At 40.4% G+C, this 25,515-nt stretch overlaps 1 protein-coding gene across 1 annotated transcript in view; it reads left to right on the top strand.

The window, feature by feature from the left end:
• The window catches only part of rasa2 (RAS p21 protein activator 2), a gene marked incomplete at its 5' end in the record, with an annotated part of 35,050 nt that extends 13,017 nt beyond the window's left edge, over positions 1–22,033 (top strand). The window contains 20 exons of the mRNA XM_080006958.1: positions 2,192–2,265; positions 5,968–6,051; positions 6,373–6,445; positions 6,589–6,665; positions 7,093–7,194; positions 8,603–8,756; positions 9,116–9,264; positions 9,661–9,775; positions 10,797–10,871; positions 11,446–11,569; positions 12,453–12,559; positions 14,064–14,150; positions 14,933–15,010; positions 15,141–15,214; positions 15,845–15,951; positions 18,437–18,519; positions 19,200–19,408; positions 20,602–20,705; positions 21,711–21,891; positions 21,977–22,033. Coding sequence (XP_079863084.1) covers positions 2,192–2,265; positions 5,968–6,051; positions 6,373–6,445; positions 6,589–6,665; positions 7,093–7,194; positions 8,603–8,756; positions 9,116–9,264; positions 9,661–9,775; positions 10,797–10,871; positions 11,446–11,569; positions 12,453–12,559; positions 14,064–14,150; positions 14,933–15,010; positions 15,141–15,214; positions 15,845–15,951; positions 18,437–18,519; positions 19,200–19,408; positions 20,602–20,705; positions 21,711–21,891; positions 21,977–22,007 — 2,088 coding nt within the window. The 3' untranslated portion in view covers positions 22,008–22,033. The remainder of the gene's footprint in view (positions 1–2,191; positions 2,266–5,967; positions 6,052–6,372; positions 6,446–6,588; positions 6,666–7,092; positions 7,195–8,602; positions 8,757–9,115; positions 9,265–9,660; positions 9,776–10,796; positions 10,872–11,445; positions 11,570–12,452; positions 12,560–14,063; positions 14,151–14,932; positions 15,011–15,140; positions 15,215–15,844; positions 15,952–18,436; positions 18,520–19,199; positions 19,409–20,601; positions 20,706–21,710; positions 21,892–21,976) is intronic.
• Between the last annotated feature and the right edge of the window lie 3,482 nt (positions 22,034–25,515).

The raw sequence follows: 25,515 nt of genomic DNA, 5'->3' as shown, positions 1-25,515 counted from the left end.
TTTTCTGTTCTGAAAACAGCTGTTCCCCTCATGACACCCTACATAATATGGGGGTGAGCCTTTCCACTATAGAATGAAACTAAAAAAGGGGAAAACACACTGCTATAACAACAACTACTTGCACGTCAAACACACTTAAACTAATAACGCCTGACTATTTCACAGAAAATTTGAAATACAATAAGTCTCAAAGGAAGAAGTTTTCGCTCGGGAGTCTAAGGTCCATCCCCACAGTTCCTCATGAATGGATATGCATAGGTTAAAATCAAAACCTCCTTTGGTTCCTTGAAATGGCTTAAGGAAAAACCAGCTGGTTTCCAATAGCATAAAAGTAGTTCTAGCACTGACGTCTATCTATAAGGACTGTTTGTAAGCAGTTTGACCGGGTGCACGAAAGTTGCCATGGCAATTAGATGCACTGCTGTGTCGAATGTTTGAGCGGGTTGCCTTGGCAGGTTGACTCATTCATGTAACCTTTTGACAAAAAGCAAATATAAAAAGGGACACACCTAACAGGCCTCCAGGGTGATAGGAAGCATCCTTGCTAATGAGACACATCCCTTGTGTGTTTTCTGCTATTTTTTTAGATGATCACACGAATCATTCGCGATTAAGCATTTTGCAATATTCACCCAACCATTATTCCAAACAGATTTTCAGACCATCACCGTAATCTTCAAATAAAATAATCAAAGATGTATCAAGTAGTCAGATAATGTAGGTCATATATGTTCTTAATAATTTGGTCTACCAAATGATACATAACGATATGATGATGCATGCTCTGATGATTTAGGATTACCATAATGTATGATCTTAGATCCAGTTCTGGATTTTCTGTGGTTCACATGTGATGGTGATGGTGAGGACAGTCACAAGGACTGTCTGGGCAGAGTGACAAGGACAGCGTGAGGGACTTCAAAACCTGTGCAGACTAGATCAGAAATAAGATGGAAGGACAAAAACAAAAGGAGCACAACTCAACTATGTTTTCTTCTACGTTTATTCTTAGCGTAGCCAAAAAACATATTTTGAAGTCTGTCGGTCTGAAAATGTTTGGAGGCATTGCCTGGTTACATTGCAAGGTGGGCGTTCTGGGCTGTGAGACACAGAGATCTGGGAGAGAACAGGGTGAAATAACTAAGAGCATCTCTAAAAACTAGAATATGCTTATGTGCTCTAATGTCTTTATTTAATCCTTTGAGGAACTAATATCTTTAAAACCGGCTCATAAGTAATCTCCATCCAATATAAATTGAAGGACTAAGCTATCATAACATAAAACACTAATCCGTTACTTTGGTACTCGGCAGCATAAGTTAGTGGTTGGATATTCTTTTGGCCAATGGGGCCATTTTGAGCAACCTCGGAAATGAACGTTCCATTGGTGTGTTTCTTTTTAGCCCAGATAGCCTTTGTGGTCCTGCTCTGAAGCTGAATCTATAGTGCGCTGAATCCACTGTGCTGTAGCAGCTACCGTGTTGACTCAACCGGCCATTTGCCCACGCTAAACTATTCTGGATTTGTGCTGCAGCACTAATCCACTTTCCTCTCAAAGGTAGCATCAGTGTGTGCTGCGTGGGTGGGTGGGTGGGTGGGGGTAAGGAGGGGAGGTAAGAGTGTAAGTGGTTATGTGAAAATAACAATATGGCAGAGCTGATTGTATGGATTGTTGCATCCATCACACTAGTAGAGTAATGGGTGTGAACAGTGATGATGTTTGGATAAATATGGAATGAGCTTTGCAGAAGAATCCTATCGATATCAGTGTTTGTAAGATACACGGCACATTCAAATGTGCACAATATATATCATTTTTCCAGACAATATATAATACAAATATTTTAACAATAAATACTAGTTTAACTTCTTAATTAATTTGATAATGTTCCACACTTGGGATGACTTGAAACTTGATACCTGATATGAGAAAAAAACAATGACTTCAGACTGGGAAACCATTTCTAATAAAGGGTGACGCTACTCTTGTATGACATGGCCAAAATATCAGATCACATATTATAACCTCCTCCTGTATTTAGGTCTGCAGTGTCATTTTAAATTGCTCATAGAAAATGGGAAAAAAATAATAATTCATAGTTAGTCCTTTTGTGATGCTGTTGCAATATCAAATTATCAGATTTATGTGGTTGGGAAACTCACATAATTCCCTTCCTTTTCTGTCTGTTAGGGTAAGGTTCACCTTGAGATGCGTCTCAACGAATTGATAACAGAGAACGGCTCGGCTCCGCAGCTACTTGTCCGGTGAGTATTTTGCATCCTTTTGATTCCAGCAAAGTCTTGCATATGGGATTCCTAAAATGTCTCACTGCCGTTGCGAGCTCACAGAAAGGAACATTAGGACAGAAAGAATGATAGATGAGTTTAACGTGAGCAAAGTGAGTCAAAATGCACATTTTGCAGAACACAAGTGATTTTTCTTTCATATATTTTGTGATTTAGCCCTCCTTATAGACCACCCTGGACTACCTGTGCATGTAAGATGTGTGTGTGAAGCCAGGAATAGTGGGACAGAATATTCCTACTGGAACTAATTGATGAAGTTGTCCTAAACTTGGACATGCTATAAATTAGAAACCTTGAAGAAAAATTGACATGCCTGAATCAAAAGATGGAGTAAAAATCTAATATAGTTTTGCTTCCAGCTAGGGCAGTGACGATAACCGCAATACCGTGGTCAAGTGATGTCAGCGCGAAGTTGAGCTCATTACAGTCATCACCACCAGTCAAATCTATTTTTTTTAATTTTGTATTTCATTTTTTTTTTGCTGGTGAAAGTTACAGGAGGATATGAAATATAAACACGATAATGATCAGTTTAGTTATCATCATTGACTGTCCTGTTTCTGGAGAAACAAAACTTTTCAGTGGCTCTGCTGCCGCTCGTCACTTGAGCTTTGCGCACCGCGCACAAAAGAGAGGCACAGTCCGTTAAACATATGGGTGATTTATTTTGTGTGTGCGTGATTATTAGCAATTATTTCTGGGACTGTACCCGACTCAGAATTTTGTCAGTCAAATCGGATTCAGCTGTTCAATGCAAACGGAGCACAGGGTTCAATGCGCAGTGCGCGTGGAGGAACCAAATAAAAACAGTGTGTTTTTAGTTGTTTTATTTGGAGGAACTGGGTACTGCTCTTCACCATCGGGACACACGGACAGGCATGTTCTCACGGATGATTCACACATATAAAAATATATTTATGATTCCGCGTATTTATAATTCCTCATTGAAATGTTATCCCTTTGCATTTCTGGAAAGCTTCTATCTGTATTGTCCTGTCATTGTAATGCACACTGACTGACAAAAAATAAAAATAAATACCCACCGTCGGTAAACTGTAATGCCTCGATGATACTTGCTTTTTCACCGTGGTAAGAAAAAATTCAAACCGGCGCAGCCCTATTTCCAGCTATTGAGAATTCCAGTTTTGGAAATTGGATAAGGATCCAATAATCAAATTATGACCATTTTAATTAGTCTCACAGTGTAATTTATTAAGGTTGGAGTATTTGTTTGCTCTTCAGAACGGAAGTGAAACATAGACCATGATTTCATATTTTACTGGCAAGTTTTGGCGAAGTGACTTCAGGGCCACACATAAGGTTCGCTCAAAAAGATCCCAAAAAGATAATTACGTATTCTGCTAAATAAATAGAAATGTCAGCTATGTTGACCTAATATGTGACCCGATTTTAGTTGCTCTATTTTGCTAATTTTCAATGATAGTTTCAAATAACGCGAGCAACCCGTGTGGTTTATACTTGCAAAACCACAGCCCCAAGGGCAGACACCACGCGCGACATGAATGAATGCTATTTTCAATGTGAACATATTACAAGACAAGTTCATTGAGTGTATCTGGAGTATAGCCACACACGTCACAGGTAATATCTATTAAACTGTGAAGTGAATGTGCTGGTATGTTGATCAGCTACTGTTGATCTGAAGTGTGGGATGTTTCTTGCAAGCATGTTATTTTTTTGACACATTCTTTCACATTTACGCTGTGCAAAGCTTGTATTGATAGTAACTTCTGGTTCCAGCAAATGGATTACCAACCTCAGTGCTATAGTCTCTTCCTCATGTGTTTCTGGTAGGCCTGCAGATCCTTAAAGAACTGCTGAGACTTGTGTCATGCTGCATAAAGACGCTGATCATGGGAGTTTATTTTTACATAGCAGAATGCATGGAGCAGGTAGTACTGCTAATTGGAACCTGTTATGTCTTTCCTCAAAACTATGATATGGATGAGTAATTATAAAAGGGTTTTCCACCCTTGTAGGTTTGTCGTTCATCTTCATGGAAAAGCAAAATGTCTTTAATTTAGGAATGTGACAAATCACAAATGGCAAATCCATGACAAAATATCAGGAGGCTACTTGGTATTTGGGTCGGTGTGTCCTGAAATCCATGCTGGGCCAAGAATTTTCGTTTTAGTGCGTCATTGAGCCAAAGATGTTACACAAAACTGTGCTGGAAAAACTGAGAGATGGGATGTCCAACATCAGATTCCTGGACGATATCAGTATTCCAATCCCTTTAGCAGTGTAGTGGAAGTAGAAGAAATAATGCAGAATAGTTACATCACATTTTCTGGCCCTTTTTCTCCTTTGCAGATATGTGACATTAGTTAAGCCGCATATACTCACAGAGCTTAGTGCTCAGAGACTTCACCATGGTTAGTCCTCTCCATCTTCTCCTCCCACTGGACTAGAAGATGGTTCTCTCTAAGCCGGCATACTGCCACACAGAAATAGTACCCGTACTACATCTGCATTCAACTTGCTGCGTGCGTCCCTTGTGTGTCATGTTGTTGTGGGATGACTGTAGCATTTGATTGTACCCTTTACTTTTTAAGGATTCATTAATTAGTCAGACAAAAGTTACCGTATATGTGACATTTTCTTAAGCACCCCGAAACATTGACTTTAGAAATGTAGGAAACCTCAAACTAGGGTAGATGAGCCCATTCATGTATGTTGGGCTCATACTGGTGGTTTCAGTTTTCAGATGTTGTTTGTGCTTCATTCATGTTTGGAAAGCAGGGTATCTAAGAGGAAGTGATTGCATCTTGCAGGAAGCAAATGCTCTTCACCCTCAAACCGCTGTAGTTTTCCGCTGCCGTCATTCACTGAATCCCTCACACTAAGCTGAAACTATCACCTGCTCTGAGCATACATACACAATACTCAAAGCCAGCCGAGGGGTGGAAATTGTGTCAATGCCTGTGGCTGCGTGATGCACCGGGCTGAAAACAAATCTAGCATCGTACTAGTTACCTAGGAGGGCATACGAGAGAGAGACGCTACAGGGAATAATATTGTCATGACGCCCTGGCAAATGATACACAAACATACCATTTGATGTTCTCGTCGGTTTCTTTCTGACCCAACTTCGGATGCGATGGATTCATTTTTATTCCCTTGTTGTGCGTGCTCTAATAAGCCACATCCTGTTTGAAGTAACTACAATAGACGTTTGTTGACACCTGAAACACTGACCGAGGTCCCTGTTTAACAGGGAATCGGAGGCCACAACTTTGTAATTATAAGCCTAATGCGACACATTTTTTACCAATTCATAATTCAGCGAAAACTTTGCAATTCACCCTGTGAAACGACCACTGTACCACAGTGCCATATGACTATGAGCGATAAAGTAAAAACATAAGCAGCAAACAAAAGCTTGAGGCTACAAAGGTCTATCCATGACGGCTATTTTCACAGCATTTTACCAATCTGTCTGGAACCAATCAGCCTGTTTCCTGTATGCAACCTACTGTACACATGTGTGACCCTCGTCGAAGGCAGCTAGGAGGCATATCAGTCTTTTTGTGATACTAATACAAATAATGAACAGTAAGACAACAAAATCTGAAGTGTCTAATAATCTATCCAATAATGTAATATTGCCTATATATTGATCTTGTATTTCCCTTCCAGGATAATTGAATGCCAGGGACTGCCATTGATAAGTGGGCAGAACTGTGACCCCTATGCCACTGTTTCACTTGTTGGACCGGCCAGGTAACTTTGATTATGCCAGCAAAAGCTTTCAATCCAGATTAATTGCGAACAAACATGGTGTATTAATAATGCATATATTGAGAGGGTGACTGCATGCACTGTTGTGGAGTTCAATACAATATTTAATCTTTTATGTCATCTCATGACCACTGCATTAACACACTGAGATGTGACTGATGGGTTTTATTCATTTATTTTGTAAAAAAAAATAAAAAATTATGAGAGAGAGAGAGTGTTCCATAATCTGATTCCGTATTCACAAGAAAGTTTGTGAAAATATTGAAATGAACACCGACAAGTTTCTCTACATCATTTCCACAGGTCTGATCACAAGAAAACCAAGGTAAAGAAGAAAACCAGTGACCCTCATTTTGAGGAGACCTTCTCTTTTGAGGTATGCAGAGCCTGAACCTTTCCCCTCCGTATGTCACAAATGTTCCCTCTGTGCACATAAAATGCACGTCTTGTCAAATTGGTTCAAACTGTATGAAAGAGTGCATGGACAAAAACAAAATTAGATTACATGTCGATCCTCAGGTCACAAGGTCCAGCAGCTACTCAAAGAAGTCTCATTTTCAAGTTGAAGAGGAGGACATCGAAAAACTAGAGATCAAGTAGGTTTCACCTCTTTTCGTTGTCTTTTGTCCGACCTGCTGTAATCCTAATGAAACATGACAACTCTTAAAAGCTGAAAGATTACATTAAAATGGAATGTGTTTTGACTACTGATAGAGAGAGCCTTGGTCTTTGGTAAAGGAAGTGTGGTGCTTCCCTCACAGTGGACTCATAGCTCACTGGGTAAGACTAGACTGTCTTGAAGGTAAACACAACACGCATGGCTTTGAGGTTTGGATTTGAGGTGGTTTTGTTGCACGGTATAGCGTTGACTTAAATACCCGAAAACAAGGTAAGAGCCACTCAGGAGTGAACTACTTTTTCCTGCTTACGAAGGAATGTCTCTGTAGCTGCACTGCACACAGACCATCCATGTCGATAGGTTTGATTCCCCGCCGCTTTATGTTGAACTTTATATTCCTGCAGAGTTGACTTGTGGAACAACGGAAATCTGGGCCAGGATGTGTTCCTGGGAGAAACAAGGGTGTCCGTCAAGATCCTGCGGAACGACCGTATCCATAAGGCCTGGTAAGGTTCAGTTAATGATTGTACTTAATAATCAAGTGAATGATTTGTCAAAAAATTGTTGTCACAGAAATACACATGGCTTTATCCTTATATCTATTTTGTTAAAACCTTCACGCCACTCGCACGCTTTTGCTAAAACTACACTATGTAAAAGCTCTCACATGCACAGGCCCTCTGCCTTCGCCAGCCTCTTATCTGCCGCTGTGGCTGAAATGAGTCGGCTGATTAAGAGATGGACAGGGATGATAAGGGGATGCAACCAAGCCCACATTGTCGAACGTCACTCCTTGACTGTGTTAATGACGTCACGGCCATGCCCCTGGCTCATAGATCCAGCCACACTAGATAACAGACAGATCTGCAAACTTAGGTTCAGGCACAGCTTATCATCTCCTCTTCTGGTTTTGGAATTCTCTCGCTAAATCCCCATCACCTTGATACAAATTTGTGACTACAGAAATATTCTTGCCATTTCTTTCCTTTGTTTAGTGTTCGCCACATTGTAGTCAGGGGCTGTTGGGTAGTTATCTTGGAATGTTTATTGGCTACATGTTAAAGTCTTATTTTAACATGTTGGGGATTTTTTTTTTCCTGGTGTTGAGTCTCTTCTGAGTTGTCCTCTGTCCTCTTGAAGTTGTGTTTCTCTGTAAACCTGTGTATGTGTCCAGTCATTTTAGCTGACAAGGCATTGTGCCAGATAGCAATCTGTGAGTTGACTGCGTGGGCGGCAATTTGCATAGCGACAGCACCTCATGTCCTGTGTCGAGGCTGGAGATCTTTTGTGCAACAGACTCAGACACAACTTTACTTTGTAGAATGTGGAGAAGTGATCCCTTCACCCTTTTTTCCCCATTTATCTCTGTGTGTTAAGTGCCACTATTAAGAATCAAGTAGTTAAAGACAAACGCAGCTGTAGCTTTTGAAGGCAAAATAAAGTTTTAGTTCCCATTGAACAACATTGTAGACTACTCCACCTTTTGGTTCTTAAGCAAACGTGCAGGGAGCAAGGAGTAAAATGCAAGCATCCAGATTTGATCAGAAACAGGCTTTATGTAGATCCGAACACTGTTCTGTCCTGCATTTCTTCTGATACCTGTATTTTGTATGCAAAACACTGCAAGTAAAAGAAAAAGGAAGTGCAGTCCTCTATCTTCTTTTAAATGAGAACAAATCAAGGTGGTTTTGATCAGGGTTCTGTTGACTTCATTATTAAAAAAAGAAAGCACAGAAAAGTCTTTACCCTAATTCTCCCATGAGGGCTTCAGAAGTGCATTTCATTTTTGGAGTCAGTCATGAAACCAAGAGCTGGGCTCCCTTAAGATTCACAATCTAAAAAATGATTTTTTTTTAAATTATTTAATATCACGGAACATTGAGTAGTGTTGTTCTGTGTCACTGTGGCCTATAGGTATCTCCTGCAGCCCAAAGGGAACGGAAACAAGTCGAAGCCAGAAGATCTGGGCTCACTGCGTTTGAGAGTCAACTACATAGAGGACACAGTGCTGCCATCTGCCTGCTACAAACCACTCTGCAACTTGTTGCTCAAATCCCCGGATGTCAAGGTAAAAAGCAAGGGCCACGAAAAAGCTCAGCAGCGCTTAACTTGACTTAAGTAAATTAGATGTAAAAAGTGAAGGTGAAGGGTTCAGGTGTTACAATAGCAGAAGTTGACAGAAAAGTGCAAGTTAAAAGAAAAAAAATGTATACTAAATTCAATTCAAATAAAATATATCTGTGACACATCTGTGAAGAAAAATAGGCAGGGGACAGTTACACTGAAGTTAAGTAAAAAAAAATATAGCAGCAGTGCTACTACTATACAGCCGGTGCTGTATGTTGTTCTTCCATCTCCCTTCCCCTACTCATGTGTCAATTCCTCCCTCCGGCACCATTCCTTGGTTCCTCTCTCTGTCCCCGTCAGCCCATCTCTGCTTCAGCAGCACACATCTTGGGGGAGATCTGCAGGGAGCGATACGAAGCTGTGCTGCCCGTGGTTCGGCTGCTGCTCCACCACAACCGCCTGGTGCCTTTTGTCACTGCTGTGGCTGCCCTGGAACTGGAACACACACAGTAAGGACAGAATTAAACTGCAACGTCCGCCCCAATGGCTAATGAGTGGATGCGTATAAGGAGACATTCACCGCAAATTTAGTGTTTCAAATTGTATTTAATTCCCAACCTCAAAATGTTAACCTATGAATCTAAACTTAAGCCTTAACAATCAAGCTGTCTCTCAGTGATACATACACAAAAATACTAAATAAACCCTGGAATGCATATGTGGAGTGAACATTTTTTTTAATTAATTAATTTTGAGGGATAAAAAAAAGTTAAAATAGTTTGAAAAGTAAAAGAAGAAGACATTATTTTGGGTCATTTTTGACCCATCATATCATAGGTTAGCAGAAATTGAAGACATTTTATAAAGTGTGATTGACTTTCTTATAATGTCCTTTGCCCATCTAGGGAGGCCAACACCATATTTCGTGGCAACTCTTTGGCAACACGCTGTATAGATGACATGATGAAGATTGTTGGGAAGAACTACCTGATTGTGACGCTGAAGCCTGTGTTGGATGAGGTACGAACAGCCATAACGTGTACTGATACCCAGTAGAAATAAATCACACCGCATCGTCAAGCAGAGGCTTCAGTCATTTTCATGAAAAACAATTGGCCCAAGTCCCCGATCAGACGGATGTGTTTAAAGATCGAGGCGTGTAATTGTTTAGAAGACTTTGGTGCTTTTGACTGCTCACGGTAATCGTCTCTGGGGAAGGTTGTGGGTTTTTTTTGTTTTTTTTGGGAGGGGGGGGGGGGTTGCACCTGCACCTGCACCTGGCGTGCCTCGAGCTGAAAAGGCTCCTCCGTCGATGCATTCCTTACATCATTGTCATTCTAATCTTTGTTGTCCCATCGGATGCAGGAAGTGCCTTGTCTCTGTGTTTCCGTTTGATTCCCTCGTAAACCGTTTGATCGGGCCGGCCGTCTTTTAAATCTTCTGAAAAGTCGGTGGTTCACCGTTCGTCAAGACTCCCAGCACACCTGCCAGCACAGGCAGCGGGCCGCGCGTTTTTCAAGGAAAAGAAAAAAGCTTTTATCTTGAGGCGTAATGGGGCGTTTACCAAGGTCCAACATTTTTATTTACAAAGTCCACCGAGCTCATGATCACAAATCAAATCAGTTAAAAACATTTGGAGTTTATGTCTCGTTGAGAGCATTGCATCGTCCTTCCTGCCTCTGAGTTCACTGTAATTCAATAGGTCTCTTCAACCCTATAATATAATTGATTGCGAAAGCAATATTATACTATGAGCTGTGGAAGGAAACCTACTGTTGGTTTGTCCGCACAAATCCGCTGAATGAAGCTCCCAAAGCGTCAACAAACATTATCAAAGAAGTTTACACATCATTGGAGAAAGTCTAAAAGCTTTCAAGTCCGGAGTAGAAAACGGGGAAACCGAATGCCTGTGGCTGCGTTTGAACCCATGGCTTCTATCGTCATGAGAATCGAATTACCGACCAATAAATATCAGATTTTGTTTTTATCAAATTTATATAATTGTCTTTCTTTTTTTGTCCCTCTCCTCATGCCTGGGTAGATTTTTGAATCCAACAAAACATGTGAGATCGACCCGATCAAACTAAAAGAAGGTGACAACATGGATGTCAACAAGGTAAACTACACCTGTCTTCATTCCATGTAGACGTACAGTATACAGATTTCATACCGCCTCTCTAATAAGTAACTTTGGTATGTTATGTAAAAAGACATTTGGCCGAAGGGACTCGCTAAAGCAACAGGTTATGACACAAGCACTTCAAACACATGCTGACAATTACAGTTTCATAATTCAACATATATATGAAAATAGGACTAAGTGCAGCTCTGAACTATTGACCCATAAACCCTTCTTTGTTAAACAGATCAGAATTAAGGAAAATAATGAGCAGGACTGACTATTTAAATGCTTAGTTTTATGTAACATAAATGTAATATCCATATTCTACAATTTGGAGGTTAGTCTGTAGTTAGTACAACATATTGTACAGATGTTTAAAAAAAAAAAGAAAAGATAAAACTTCACGTAGTTTATTTTTTTCTAATTATTGAGGCAAACATGAAATTAATCACGAAATTCCATTTCCATAGCTTAAATACACCCAATTTTGCTTTCTATCTCTCCCTCTCCCTCTCTCTCTCTCTCTCTCTCTCTCTCTCTCTCTCTCTCTCTCTCTCTCTCTCTACAGGAGAATCTACAGAGCTACGTCCAAAAAGTCTTCTCATCTATCACCCACTCCAGTGACAGCTGTCCTCCATTAATGTGTGATGTCTTCAGATCGCTCAGACACATGGCTTCCAAACGATTCCCAGGTGACTCCCACTATGAGAAACACGCTCAGCTCAAGCATTACATTTTTTTTTTCCTTAGAGGAATAAAAATGACATTTGCACAGTAACATAATAGAAGCAGCTCATTGTCCTCTGGGAACTTGTTCCCTTTTTGCATTTACATTTTTCTCTAGCTGGAAGAACAACTTAAATGATACATTTTAAGTCATAAGTGGTGTAATGATAATAATAATTATAATAATGATAATGATGCATTTTATTTATAAAGCGCTTTTCTCAACTCAAAGCACTGTAGTGTAAATAAGTTTGGTGCTGCAACTACTATGTCTGCCATAGGGTGGCGCCAACACTCAATGTAGCGTACAAGTCCCTTGTTCAGCTGCATGCAGGAGTTTTGGGAGATGGGTTGCACGTAAAGTGATTTAATATTAATCCACATTTCCCACGTTTATACTGAGTAGCCCTTGCTGACCAAATGAATTAGCATATTTGTAATTTGAATCAACCAAATCATTGGTCAATCACCAGAAAATGTATCGAACTTAATTTTACTAATCCAATAATCAGCTTAGTGACGTATGATATAAAAATATTGAATGTGCCATACACAGTTGATTGCCTTTTGTCGTTCCATGTTATATAATGAAATATGTTTTTAGAAATCAATTTCAAAACATCTGCTTGGATTCAAAGAATTTGTGATGAGCGTTAAGTATTATTTTGTACCTATATGACATTGTTTGACTGTCAACATTAACATATTCACATAGATGAGTTGACTCACTTTAGAAAATGATCAAGAGCTGAATCACTTAATATAAAGTAATCATTAGTTGCATCCCAAATAACAATACATTATTTTTTTTATGACCTCTTTCACATCCCCCACCCCCTTATCGAACAGCTGATCCACATGTTCAGTACTCAGCTGTCAGCAGCTTTGTGTTTCTGCGGTTCTTCGCTGTTGCTGTTCTTTCTCCACACTCTTTCCAACTTCGTCCCCATCATCCTGTAAGTCCATCTTTATATCCTCTCATCGGGGCCTTTGTTCCACCAAGTGAAAGGGGGAGTTTTTCATTTATCCGTATTAATGCTAAATAATTTGGCAGTTGTGTGTTGACTGTTTTTGTATCAACATCTATTTCCAACAAAATTGGTTGTGGTTTAACTCATGACATGGAAGTGATTATAAAATCCACTGTCAGATGCTTCAATTAGATACGGTGGTAATGCAATAACATTTTCCTTTCCGGAAGTCAATCTTGTGGTACATCTTACTCTGTAGAATCTGAGAACTGGAGCGGCTAACTTTGTGGGCCGTTTTGGTAACATTTTTTCGTAACCCCAAAAACAGTGAATCATTCCCATCACAGGCATTGAGATGATGTTCATATACTTGGATTGTTTGGCTAAACGTCTCTTATACAACAAATGTCTATGATGGATGAAATTGATGAGATGGATTTCTTTCAAACAGCAGAACTTGACCAGATTACAGAAAACGATACCAGTGGATATGTGTGACAGTATTCAGAGCAATCAATCAGTGATAACTATCTCAGTTCTTCGCGTTCACTCAGTCCTTAACTTTAATCCATGATTGTGAAACACACAATGAGTTGCGAAAGGTGAAAAAGTTGAATAATCATCCAAACATTCCAAATGTCTCATTCGAAAAAGCAAAATGCTCGGAGCTGCATCCCATTCTCAGAGCCGAGCTAGGGAATCTGTTTTTAATAATTCAGTAAAGATACTATCATGATTCAGGGAAAGTTTATCATTTTATTTGATTCATTTATGATCCGTGATTTATTTTGTATTGGGTAAAGATGCTTCTGGTTTGCTACCAAGATGAGGATGAGCCAAACTGTTTAGACTAGGGCCAAAGTTTTGGGGTTTTTTTGTGTGTGTTTTATTTATTTATTATATTGCAACTTAACCGAAATGTTCTGCCTCTCCATCACAAAACAATAACTCCATGGTAAACACAACATGCATAAAATGCTCAGAGTTATTTGCAAAATACTTTTTTGTTCTTGCCATACAGGTGAAATGGTTAATCAAACAATCAATTAATAAATGGCTAAAAATGATAACATCATCCTATATATTTTATATATATATCTCATGTCAAAAATGTGTACTTTTTAGTAGAGTAGTTTTTAAGTTTCCAACAGTTATCTTTTGGAACTGTTGGGTGAACATATAAAGCAACTTCCAGAAGTCATTATTTGTAAAATAATTAGACTCGTAAGAAGCATTTATTCTCATTTTGTAACATAATCGTATTTTTCTGTCTAAATTGCTCTCATAGATTACCACTAAAAAAAATCACTACATTAATCATGAAAATAATCAGTAGTTGTAGCCCTAATTGGCTGATACTGTCCTTCTCAAAAATATGTCCTTGTGGTAGAACAAGAGTATACAAAAATGTCAGTTCATTTTCACAACCACTGTGGATGCATCCCATGATGCCTTCACATCCGACTCATGGTTCACTGTTTGCCTCCAGGATCCTGAGATTTCCCGCACGCTCACTCTCATCTCTAAAACCATCCAGACACTTGGCAGCTGGGGCAGTTTGTCCAAAAACAAACTGGTGAGATCTGCGATTTTCTTTTTTTATTAAAAAAAATAAATAAAAATACCTAGTGGCTTGTGTTTTAATCATTAGTAGTTGTATAAGTACAAAAACGTGTGTTTGGGATTGTGCAATTGTCATGTGAATCTAGTGAATGCTGTTTCAAAAAATGTTCACCATTGAAGTATACACCCATCAAGCCACAACATTAAAACCACCTGCCTAATATGGCGGAGGTCCCCCTCGTGTTGCCAAAACAGCTCTGACAGTTCTGATGCTCACGTACCCATTGTAGGTACTTTCATCAGTGGACATGGGTCAGCATGGGCAGCCTGACTGGTCTGTGCCTACACAGCCCCACACCCAGCAAGCTGTGATGCACATTAGTGATGCATGCAGCATTCACTTTTTCAGCAGTTTGTGCTACAGAAGCTCTTATGTGGGATCGGACCAGACGGGCTTGACTTCACTCCCCGCGTGCATCAATGAGCCTTGGGGGCCCATGACATTGTCGCCTGTTCACCGGTTGTCCTTCCTTGGACCACTTTTGGTAGGTACTAACCACTGCATACCAGGAACACCACAGAAGACCAAGACCTGTCGTTTTGGAGATGCTTCGGAGATTCTGTTAAAGTCGCTTAGATCCTTACGCTTTCCCATTTTTCCTGCATGCTTCCTACATCAACTTGAAGAACTGACTGTTCACTTGCTGCCCAATTTATCCCATCCCTTGACAGTTGCCATTCTATCGAGATGAGCAATGTTATTCACGTAGTGTCTGTATTTTTTTTTCTTTCTAGTCTAGTTTCAAAGAAACCTACATGTATGACTTCTTCAAATCATTCCAAGAAGACAGATGCATTGAGAAGGTTAAAAAGGTATTTTTCTTATTTCTTTAAAATGATTCTGACATTTCTTTTGAGTTTTAATTGGGGGAAATACCTGCTCTACGTGCTCATTGTGTGGCTTTTGTAATGGGCAGCGTTTATTTTTTATTTGTGTGTCCAGTTTCTTGATGAGATCTCTTCTAACGTCAATAAGGAGTCCAGCGGGATGGAGGATGCCGTGGTTTTCAAGGAGGGGTAAGTCGTTTAGATCGGGAGGAACAAGAGACAAACTGAAAATAACCTATTCAAGTGTTAATGCCGCTAAACCTTTCCAATTATTTTCCACTTACCGGAAATGAGGGGAAAAATAATTTTCCGAGCATTATCTGTCTGACATTACAATACAAGCAATCATTTTCTCATAGGCCATATTCCCTTTCTAATAGGAAAAAAAACTCTGTAGATACTTTGGTCTCCGTGTTCTGCTCCAGTAATGCTGTGCACAGACCAGATAACTTCACCCACTCCATCCCTTTGGGCAAGTGTTCGACACTGTCAAAGTGCAAGATGTGTAGGCTTTGCAGTTATAGAACCTTCAAGCTACATTCTCAAGATGAAGAATGGGAAGAGAACTTGCATAACATTGTTGATGTAACTGAAGAGGAGGTCCGTCCAGGTGAACCACGAGCCAACGTCTCAGCATGTTGTCTTTGAAAATAATTCTCATGATGGAGCTCTGCCTTCTACTGGGAACTGTCTAGTATCATTTCATTTCATTATGTTGTTGCACAGCATTTAATCTGCATCTTCATGAAAGGTCTTGCAGCTTCTATGTGTTTTATTCTCATTATAAGGGAATAACTCAAATCTTCCGTGTCTCCACAGGGAGGTGCAGAAACGAGCCCAGGGAAGAAAACGAATCGGCAAGAAGAATTTCAAGAAGAGGTGGCTGAGGGTGACCAACAGGGAGCTTTCCTACCACAAGCATAAAGGTAAGAACACATAAGGTGACCTCACACTCCTTTCAAAATGTCTTCCATACATATGTCTACATATTTTTTTGTTGCACGGAAGGGGTGCCCACGAATGATAATCATGATTTAAAAAAAAAAATAATAATAATAATAAAAGCTTAACAATTTTTTCTGTATGACAGTTCTTGACTTTCTGACTTAAGCTACTAAACAGTGTCCTCAAAATCAAGCTTAATAAACTGACCCACAACTGGCAACCAGACACGGTTCTCATAACGGTGCACTGGAAACTAATGTGGCCACTCTGCAGACCTGGCCACAGCATGGACCGCTCCACATTTGCTTATTCCTAAAGGGGTTAAATGTCAAATCATTTATAACAAATCACAACCAACAAAGGTGTAATGATCGCACCACAATTGACTGAATTTGAAATGGTGAGACATTGCTCCTCACTGAGTAAACAGCAGCGGTCATGATTGTGGCCTCTTCATTGCCTCCAATTTAAGAATCATGATTGCTGTGTTTTTACCTACTTCCATCATGCAGCTGTAAATTGATGCCAATCTTAACTGCTTCCCCTATTTAGTTGCATACCCACAGTTTTTTTTATTTTGCCCCAATAACAATTTAAGAAATATGATAATATATATTCAAAGTGATAATCTGACATTTTCCAGAATCTGTCAAAGCACATTGACATTATGAAACAATGAATCCATTATACAAGTAGATGAGCAAAGCTATGCCATTTTGGAAGGAAGGAACGCTCAAGTCAGTTTCCAGTTCCCAGTCATCTGTGTGAGTCACAGTCATTCCCACCGGGCAAATAAGCCATTGATCTGAGCGAGTCATCCATCCAAATTGTCTTACTACAGGTGGTGACCAGAGTTATGCAATGCTTTGGCCCAAACCCTCCTTCATGCCGGAAAAACATTGGCAGTCCTTCAGTGCGTCAGTGCTTTCCGCCCCCCTCCTGACACAAACGTTTCTGTGTCCAGCAAGACTCAACAACAGCTAGCCCATTGCCTGTACGATGTGCATTAGGGATAGGAAAAGACCCCCGGCAGCGTCCGCAGCAATATCCTCAAGGCCGGGCATTGACGACTGGTGGCGAGGCTGAAAACCAGGTGTTTGTATTGAATGAGTTGGGTTGTCCTACTTGTCACCTGAGCAGAATTCCCCTTCATTGCTCTTTTGGGGGGGGGGGGGGGTTACGTGTGGGGGAAGTTGGTATGTCCATAACTAATGTGGTTATGTTGGGTTTCCTCTGACTGAAAGCAATTGAATTATATCCAGTCTAACTTTCACTGCACGATATCTTAGTCCTTTCAGATTAGAGCCACGTTTTGCTGTAGAAAAAATAATGACCCTTGGTATTTGAAGCTGCATATTTGCATAATGCAAAATCACAGAACCACATGGTATCAAAGTAAGGGGAGTATTCATTTAAATAAGTATAATAGATGTTTGTCGGAACTTTCATGAACATAAACAAAAATATTATAGTATTTGGTATTTTTTTATTTTCAATTTTTTTCCCAATAAAAACAAAGCTAAGCAGCTTCACATGTTGGAAAAGGTCGTAACATAGACCATGTGTTAGGATGTGACTTTGGAACATAGAATGTTACCATCTTAAAGTTAAAAGGGAAGGGAAAAAAATATAAATATTATTATCTCAAAACTAATTGGAGAAAAGTTAAAGGTAAAATATGTAACTTTTCCATATTAAATGTCTAAAAACTAGTAGACCTATGTTATATATCTTGTTGAGTTGTGTACTTACTTTATCCCAATTGTTTCCAACAATTTTCAAACCCAGAGAAATCTGTAATTTTAATCTGAGGTATCTGAGGTTTGATTAGGTCGCCTGTCAATATCATCATATCATCAGGGCGTCATATCCCCTTTACCCTCCTTCACTTGGTACTGTATCAGTTATGGGGAAACACGGGGAACACCAGGTGATACCTCGGAGAGTGAGGAGGGGAATCAACCAAGTAGCTTACGCTAGCCACTGTATTGTACTATTGTTTGTCTTGCTCTACTATTACTCTACTAGCTATTGTTTGATGGAGTGGAGCACAATTTCTTATTGCTGTTTGCTGCGCGTTTTGTCGTCCGCAGCTGTCCCCGTAAACTCCCATGATCGCGCGCTACGTCACAACGTCATCAAACTCCATCGTTTGTGATTGTTTTGATTGAGAGACCCCTAGCGGCAGAAACGACATATTGTTCCTTTAAGGGCATCAATATTTATAAGGGTCTTTTAGAAGAGAGGACATGATGAATGTTGAGGCCACCCCTGGAGGTGCGATGATAAAAAGGTCTTAGTTTGATTCCTGATGTTTGTGATGATCCATTCATTCATTCATTCCAGCTGTCGCAGTTCTCCCCATTTCCACCTGTTAAAACATGGCTTATACAGTATACCGTGCTTGAATTATATTGAAGTGAAGAAGCCCATAAACAGTGATTTAACATTTCCATTTAATTCTAGGGAAAGAGGCTCTGTGCAGCATCGATGTCAGAAATATCCAGGCTGTGGAGAAACTGGATGAAAGTGCCTTCAACCGCAAAAATGTAAGTTGCCCTCTAAGACTGACATCAACTATTAAACAGAGCTTCCTGCTATTGGAGGACATCAAACATGAATTCTGCCTATATCACTACAAAAGGTCGTCAAAATACATTTTTTTCAACACACGTTTGCATCAATTTGTCTGAAAATCTAAACTATAGCTATGAAACCACATATTAATCACAATCTTTGTAAGAAGAAATTGAACTGACAGAGCTGTAGCGTCGTGGCATTAGTAAGCCAGTGTGACCAGTGAAACCTCTCAACCCCCCCCTCATACACACTGGCATACCCACGTTGAAAGGCCATACCATACCACAGCGCCTCAGGAAGGGTAAGGTGTTAAGATGACGACAATTCATCAATAATCCTAAACGAATCTAAGAATGCACTCGACACATTTCAGTCTAGTCTAGTCTATTACAAACGATATAAAGCATATATTAAGCATAGTGTATAATATGTATATAATATGAAGGGGTATTTCAGACAACAAAAACAACAGTCACTTTAGAGAGAGAGAGAGAGAGAGAGAGAGAGAGAGAGAGAGAGAGAGAGAGAGAGAGAGAGAGAGAGAGAGAGAGAGAGAGAGAGAGAGAGAGAGAGAGAGAGAGAGAGAGAGAGAGAGAGAGAGAGAGAGCTTCATATTTGGCTAATGGCTGCTGTGCTCCCGCCCTGTCAGATGTTCCAGGTGCTCCACGCGGACAAGCCGCTGTATGTGCAGGCAGGAAACTGTGTGGAGGCCAGTGAATGGGTGGAGGTTCTGAGCCAGGTCAGCGGCTGTAACGAGCGCAGACTTGCCACCTTCCACCCCTCCACCTACTCGGGCGGAGCCTGGCTGTGCTGCAGAAGCCTGAGCGAGAGCGCACCCGGCTGCAAGCCTTGCACAGTGTGAGTGATTCTCCACACCAGCACCACCCACCACCACAACTTTTTTCATTTTGGACATGTTGTGTAAATGCATTTGTTGATGCACGCCTTTGCATCATGATGACACAGAATAAAACTCTGCCTCCTGAGTTAAAAGTCACTAGTTGATTCAAAGCCACTTTATAGATGAGATAAACAGATAGATACACTATTGCATCTCAGGTAAGCAACATGCTATAGGCTTAATTATTTGTCTTTAGCCATCGTCTTAGAAATGTTGAAACATATTGGCCAAGTCCAAATACATAATTTTTGCAATGCTGTAATGATTCAATGATCTGTATATTGTGAATATAAATAATTACTTTCTTACTTAATTGAGTTTCTCGGTCAACTCTGTTGTATTTATTAGCTCTTTGTTTTCAATCTACCCAATACCTGATCCTCTACCCCCACAACCAATATGGGCAAAAAATCTGGGGGGAATTTTATATATATATATATATATATATACACACACATATATATTTGTTTGTTCGTTTATTTATTTATATAAAATGTTATCACCCAATTTTATTAAAGAACACATTTTGTTCAGTAAAGCAGTGTTTTCCTAAAACCAGTGGTTTCCATTTTTTTTCTGCCAATAACTGAAAAAATGTGTGTGTGTGTGTGTGTGTGTGTGTGTGTGTGTGTGTGTGTATATATATATATATATATATATATATATATATATATATATATATCTCGGCAGATAATATCGGTTATCGTAATTTGTTGCCCCTTAATGTCATTACCTGTATCGGTGACAAAAATTCCATATCGTTCAGGCCCTAGTTTCAAGTTTGTTTGATTAAAGAAAAAAACCAAAGAACGATGCAGAAAATCCTCCATCGTATGTTTTAAAACTGATTCCAAATCTTAAATCGAAAGATGAATCTCCAGCACATTTCCGCAGTATCCGCTGAGAGATTCTCCACCTTCCTGAAGACAGGAGCACAAAGCCCTAAATCCAGCACATCGTTGTCTCAACAATATCTGTTTCCTCATATTTGTTTTTCCCAATAATTCAACCCCAGGACCATTCTCAGGCCTGAAGTTGCATCGATATCATCACTTTATTTGCTTTGACTAGTGAGTAAGTAGTAAGTAGTAAGTGTGTATAACAAGGCCTCATTCCCAGTCTTTCTGTCCCAATTCATCTTGCTTTTCAGCCCTGTGTTGGCAAACCTCCAGCTGGATATCGATTGTGATCGGGAGACGGAGAGGATCTTCTCCCTCCTCTGCTCAAAGCAAACCGAGCTCCAGAAAATGGAGGGTCAGTCTTTTTTATGTCGTCGGTGACGTTAGAGTCACAGTCACACATGTTCAAATGCATATGTGACATATGAGTTTAAACTGGATATGAGCAGACTGCATGCGACGCGTGGCATATTAGATCGGGGATTTCATGTCCATTGTCCGACTGTCATTTAAAGCATATCAGCCATTTCATAAGACTGATTTGAACTCTGAACTCTAAACGGACGCCATGAGTTTGAAGAGTGGTGGTGACTGCATGTTGGCTGCATGTTCTGCTCTAACGTAAAGCATGAGCTATGCTGTAAAAAGTGCCTGGAGAGTGAGTTGCTCACTGTGAAGTAGATGTGTTGTGTTTAATGTCCCTTCACCCACGTCGACTCCCATCTGACGTTCCCCGTAAGTCCGTTAAGATAACAACAATAATTTGGTCCTTAGTAAAAAAAAATATATATATATAATTTTTTGATTGGGAAAATAATCTGTCTTCATCAGATATATATTTTTTCAATATAAACCATTGATCCAGAATCCCTCACTTTAGCTTTCACTTTTTTTCTTTCCACCTTCAATCCATCTTGGATTGTAAATGTTTATCATTGCAAGATAGGGATTTTAATACATTCGTCACATATTTTAAAGTGAAGAATAAAGACCGGTACAACATTTTGAATTTGTGACTTTAACTTGTGTTCTGTTATTGTTTATTGGAAATAATCGGAACTGGTGCCATTATAATCGACGCGGATCCGCCACAAACGCCACAGGATCCTTTGCAGTGATTCTTCTCCACCCAATGTCACTTTTTCTGTGATAAGAAATCCTGTGCGAATCCTCTCATGTAAAGCGAACTTGGGTTTTTTGAAAGGCGCTATACAAATTTATGTTATTATTATTAATATTATTAAGAGCTTGCCCCACGTCGGTAAAACTGAAAGCATGTGTGTGGCACGTCCAAATAATGGTCCCTTCATTTCCGCTTTCTTACCTGTGTGTTACGATGTGTGTCCCAAAATGTCCTCAGATGCGTGTTCCAGCATAGCGGTGTACCAGGGTCCCCAGAGGGAGCAGGATGAGTACTCCAAGTTCACCATCCAGGACCCCAAGGAGACCTTTCAGACCCTGACACAGCTCGGCAAGGTGATGGTGGAACTGGAGGGACAGCACAACAGCAGGAGCGACCCCACGGCCCAGTACGGCAGCCTGTAAGTCGTGACGCGTTCAGGGGGTGTATATGACACACACACGCACGCACACGTGTACCGATCTTGGATGTCTTGTGTGTTACAGGGACAACCCAATCGTTGGCAAGGCCTCTTAACCAGAGCCGGAAAGGCCTGAGCTGAGACCACTGCTCCAGCAGGGGGTGGTGTCAGTGCCATATCCAGCCCCACAGATGGTCTCAAGTCCTATGGGAGCTCTGGGAGTCCAAAAGGGAATAATAATAATAAAAATAATAATAATAATAATAATAATATGCCCAGAGACCCCCGAAGTCCTGACTTCTCCTGCGGAACTGGAAGACTCAACTAGGGGCAGTAGATCCTCTGCTCCTCGTGCGTCCGCTCCCTGCGAACTCGCCGGTCACGTCCGGAGGTCGTGCTCTTTCTACGTGCATAACCTTCCGAAAGTCTTAACATTTTTAAACCCCCCTCTTCTCCACAATTTTTTTTTTTTTTTTGGAAGACGTCATTAGGTGGTGTGTGAATAGGCTGCTAAAAAAAACAACAAAAAAAACACTTTTATTCACTCCGTTTTTTTATGGACGACCATCGTGATGCTTTTTACAATCTCGTGAAATTTGGAATGTTTTGCATTTTAAGGTCTGACGAGGCGGAACAACAGAAATAGATTGTCAGTATCTAAGGGATTTTCCCTCTTAGCCCCCCCGAGCCCCCCACTCCCCAATTTTATTCTCCTACGTTGTTTTATCCCGAACAAATCCAGAGTGAATAGTAGACCAGTAGATGAAACCAATCTGCCTTACTTTGTCAATGGATGTAAATAAGCGTTTGTTTCCTATCCAAAGGTGAGGGAATAATGCAGAAGCACTTTAAATATTTGGATCCTTCCAGATGAAAACATTTAGATACATGGTATCGACACATGTGTGATGTCCCCCCCACCCTCCTCCCCCACCCCCCACCCCCCCCCCCCTCCCCTCCCCTCCCCAACCCTACGGATCAGTTCCATGATCTCCTTTCACTCCCGATCATTCATTCCTGTTTATAGTCTGTAGTTTTAATTTGATATTTACTTAACCAAAGATGAATTTGTAGGATGACTTGAAAAAAAAATTAATGTATTTTGAATACAGATGTTTCTTTTTTTTTTTTTTTTCTTTCTTTTTTTTTTTTGTTTAAGGAAATATATATATTTGTTTTTATGTATACATTTTTTTTTTGGTAACGTGTCTTTTGGCTTATAACGACTTAAGAGGATTAGGGTGCGTCTGGTCCGCTCTGGACCATGACAGCATGTGATTGTCGTCGGTTAATAGATAATAAATACACGTGAATGTGATTTGTGGTATCGGTACAGTGTGCGTCACGTGGGCGGGACGATCGCCTCCGCAAATCTCCGGTGATCAGCATGAGTCATTCTCAGCCCCAGTTTTTAGTCCCATTGTAGACAATCGCCGTCTAAAGCTCGCACATGTCACACTACCAGCACTCCGCCGCCTCACCTGGGACCACACCTGTACACAACCGGCAACGATAGCATTGCCCTTGCTCATTGTGTATGCCTTTTTTGTGTTGTTGTTTTTTTTAACTCTCCGCCTTCTGCGCGCTAAGCATTATCAACCTGTTCCTCCTCATGCCGATGGAAGCTAACGAATCAATTTGTTTATACCGAATTATCTTGTGATTTTTTTTTTTTTTAAGGGTTCATATTGTGTCTAAAATGTCTGTATGAGTTGTTCTCTGTTGCCCCCATTTTCCAAAAGGAATATCCACCCATTTGAGCAATGAAGTGTTTTAATACAGAATACCTAGAAACTTGAATTTAAATTGACCACAAATGTTGAACATTTATGATGCAGGGTTAGTAAAGTATTCAACTTTCTGTATCGCATTAGGATAAATGTTTTTTTCTGCCATCGGTCCGGTATATATTTCTAAATACAGTACATGCCCTGCATATTTAAGTCTATTTTTCTAGATTTTTTTTTTCTTTATTTGTATGTTTTATTTTGACACTGATTTATTGACTTGCTATAACGTGTATTAACGGTACTTTAATGTCGATGTCTTCACTGAGGCTGGTTATTTTTTTTTATTACTTTTGTTTTTTTTCTCTTAATATCCCGTAACGGTACCTTTCTATGTATGTGCTGCACAATCGACATTTCTCGGTAGCTGATGCAGTGTTCCCGTTGGGAATGTGGTCGGCGTTCTCCCACTGCACCGCAGCTGGAAGCGCTGATGTCTACACGCAGGCCAAATTGGGAGCAGAACGACTTTTCAATTCAGTCGGGGGCCAAACGAGTTCCTAATCTCACGAGGTGGTGGTTGGTGGGGGGGGGGAAAGGGAATCCAATTAGCAAGCTCGCGTCCAACCACCGCCACCTCAGCCGCAATCGCGTGATTTATGTCCGTGTTTATGTACGAAGGGAACGTTCTGATTGTTTTCCTCTATTATTTTCTCAACAGTTTTCATATCGACACCTTACCCCCAACCCCAACATGAAAATAAACATTGTCTGGTTCACATGTCCGAGCACGCTGTTGCCTTTCCCTGCTTCACTGTAAAGCAAGATGGTCTGGTTCTCTCTGTAAATGTAAAGACGGATGAAGAGCCCATGTTGACATTGGCGGATGCAGACTTTGAACTATAGGATGAATAACATCTTTACAGTGGCAGGTGGCTGTTGTTCTTAGACACCGGCATTGTTGTTTCTGGCTTGGTTCTGGGAGGTATTAGTTAGAAATTAGATACTTGATATTTTGTCCAGAAGTTGGCCGTTTTCTGGAATCTCGCGTAGTTAAGAATCTGGACTGAAATAGGCCAAAATGTGGAATGATTGGGTTAAGTAAGCAGCTATATTAATCTAATATTCTAATCTAATATTTAACAGCGGCACCCATCACATTAAAGGGCAGAATTACCCCGAATTCCCTCGCTTGTTCTCTTCAGGTGACTTCTAACAAAATACAAGTCGCACATACAGTCGAAAGTATTCAAATATTACCAATTAAATCACTGCTATTGGACCTGGGCTGTAAACTCAGATTATTATAATCATAAGTTATGTCTCAGACTAACAAACTTATTTTCCAATAAACCACGGTTCTCAACATTACTTTAGAAGAAGGCAGCGATTTCAAACTTTTCTTTCACCCAGATATACACCGATCAGCCACAACTATAAAACCACCTGCCTTATATTGTTTCGCTCCCCCTCGTGCCGCTAAAAGAGCTGTGACCTGTCGAGGCATGGACTCCACAAGACCTCTGAAGGTGTCCTGTGGTATCTGGCACCAAGACATGAGCAGCAGATCCTTTAAGTGCTGTATGTTACAAGGTGGTGGAGATCATGCTTGTTTTTCCAGCACATCCCGCAGATGCCCGATTGGGTTGAGATCTGGGGAATTTGGAAGCCAATTCAACACCTTGAACTCTTTGTCATGTTCCTCAAATCATTCCTGCACATTTTTTGCAGGGTGGCAGGGCTCATTATCCTGCTGGAAGATCAGGGAATACCGTTGTCATGAAGCGGTGTACTTGGTCTGCAACAATGTTGAGGTAGTTGGTACGTGTCGGAGTAACATCCACATGAATGCCAGGACCCAAGGTTTCCCAGCAGAACATTGCCCAGAGCATCACAC

Source organism: Zeus faber (assembly GCF_960531495.2).
Source record: "Zeus faber genome assembly, chromosome: 9".
Taxonomy (NCBI): domain Eukaryota; kingdom Metazoa; phylum Chordata; class Actinopteri; order Zeiformes; family Zeidae; genus Zeus; species Zeus faber.
The sequence above is the reverse complement of the archived record's forward strand: the minus strand, read 5'-3'. Positions and strand labels throughout refer to the sequence as shown.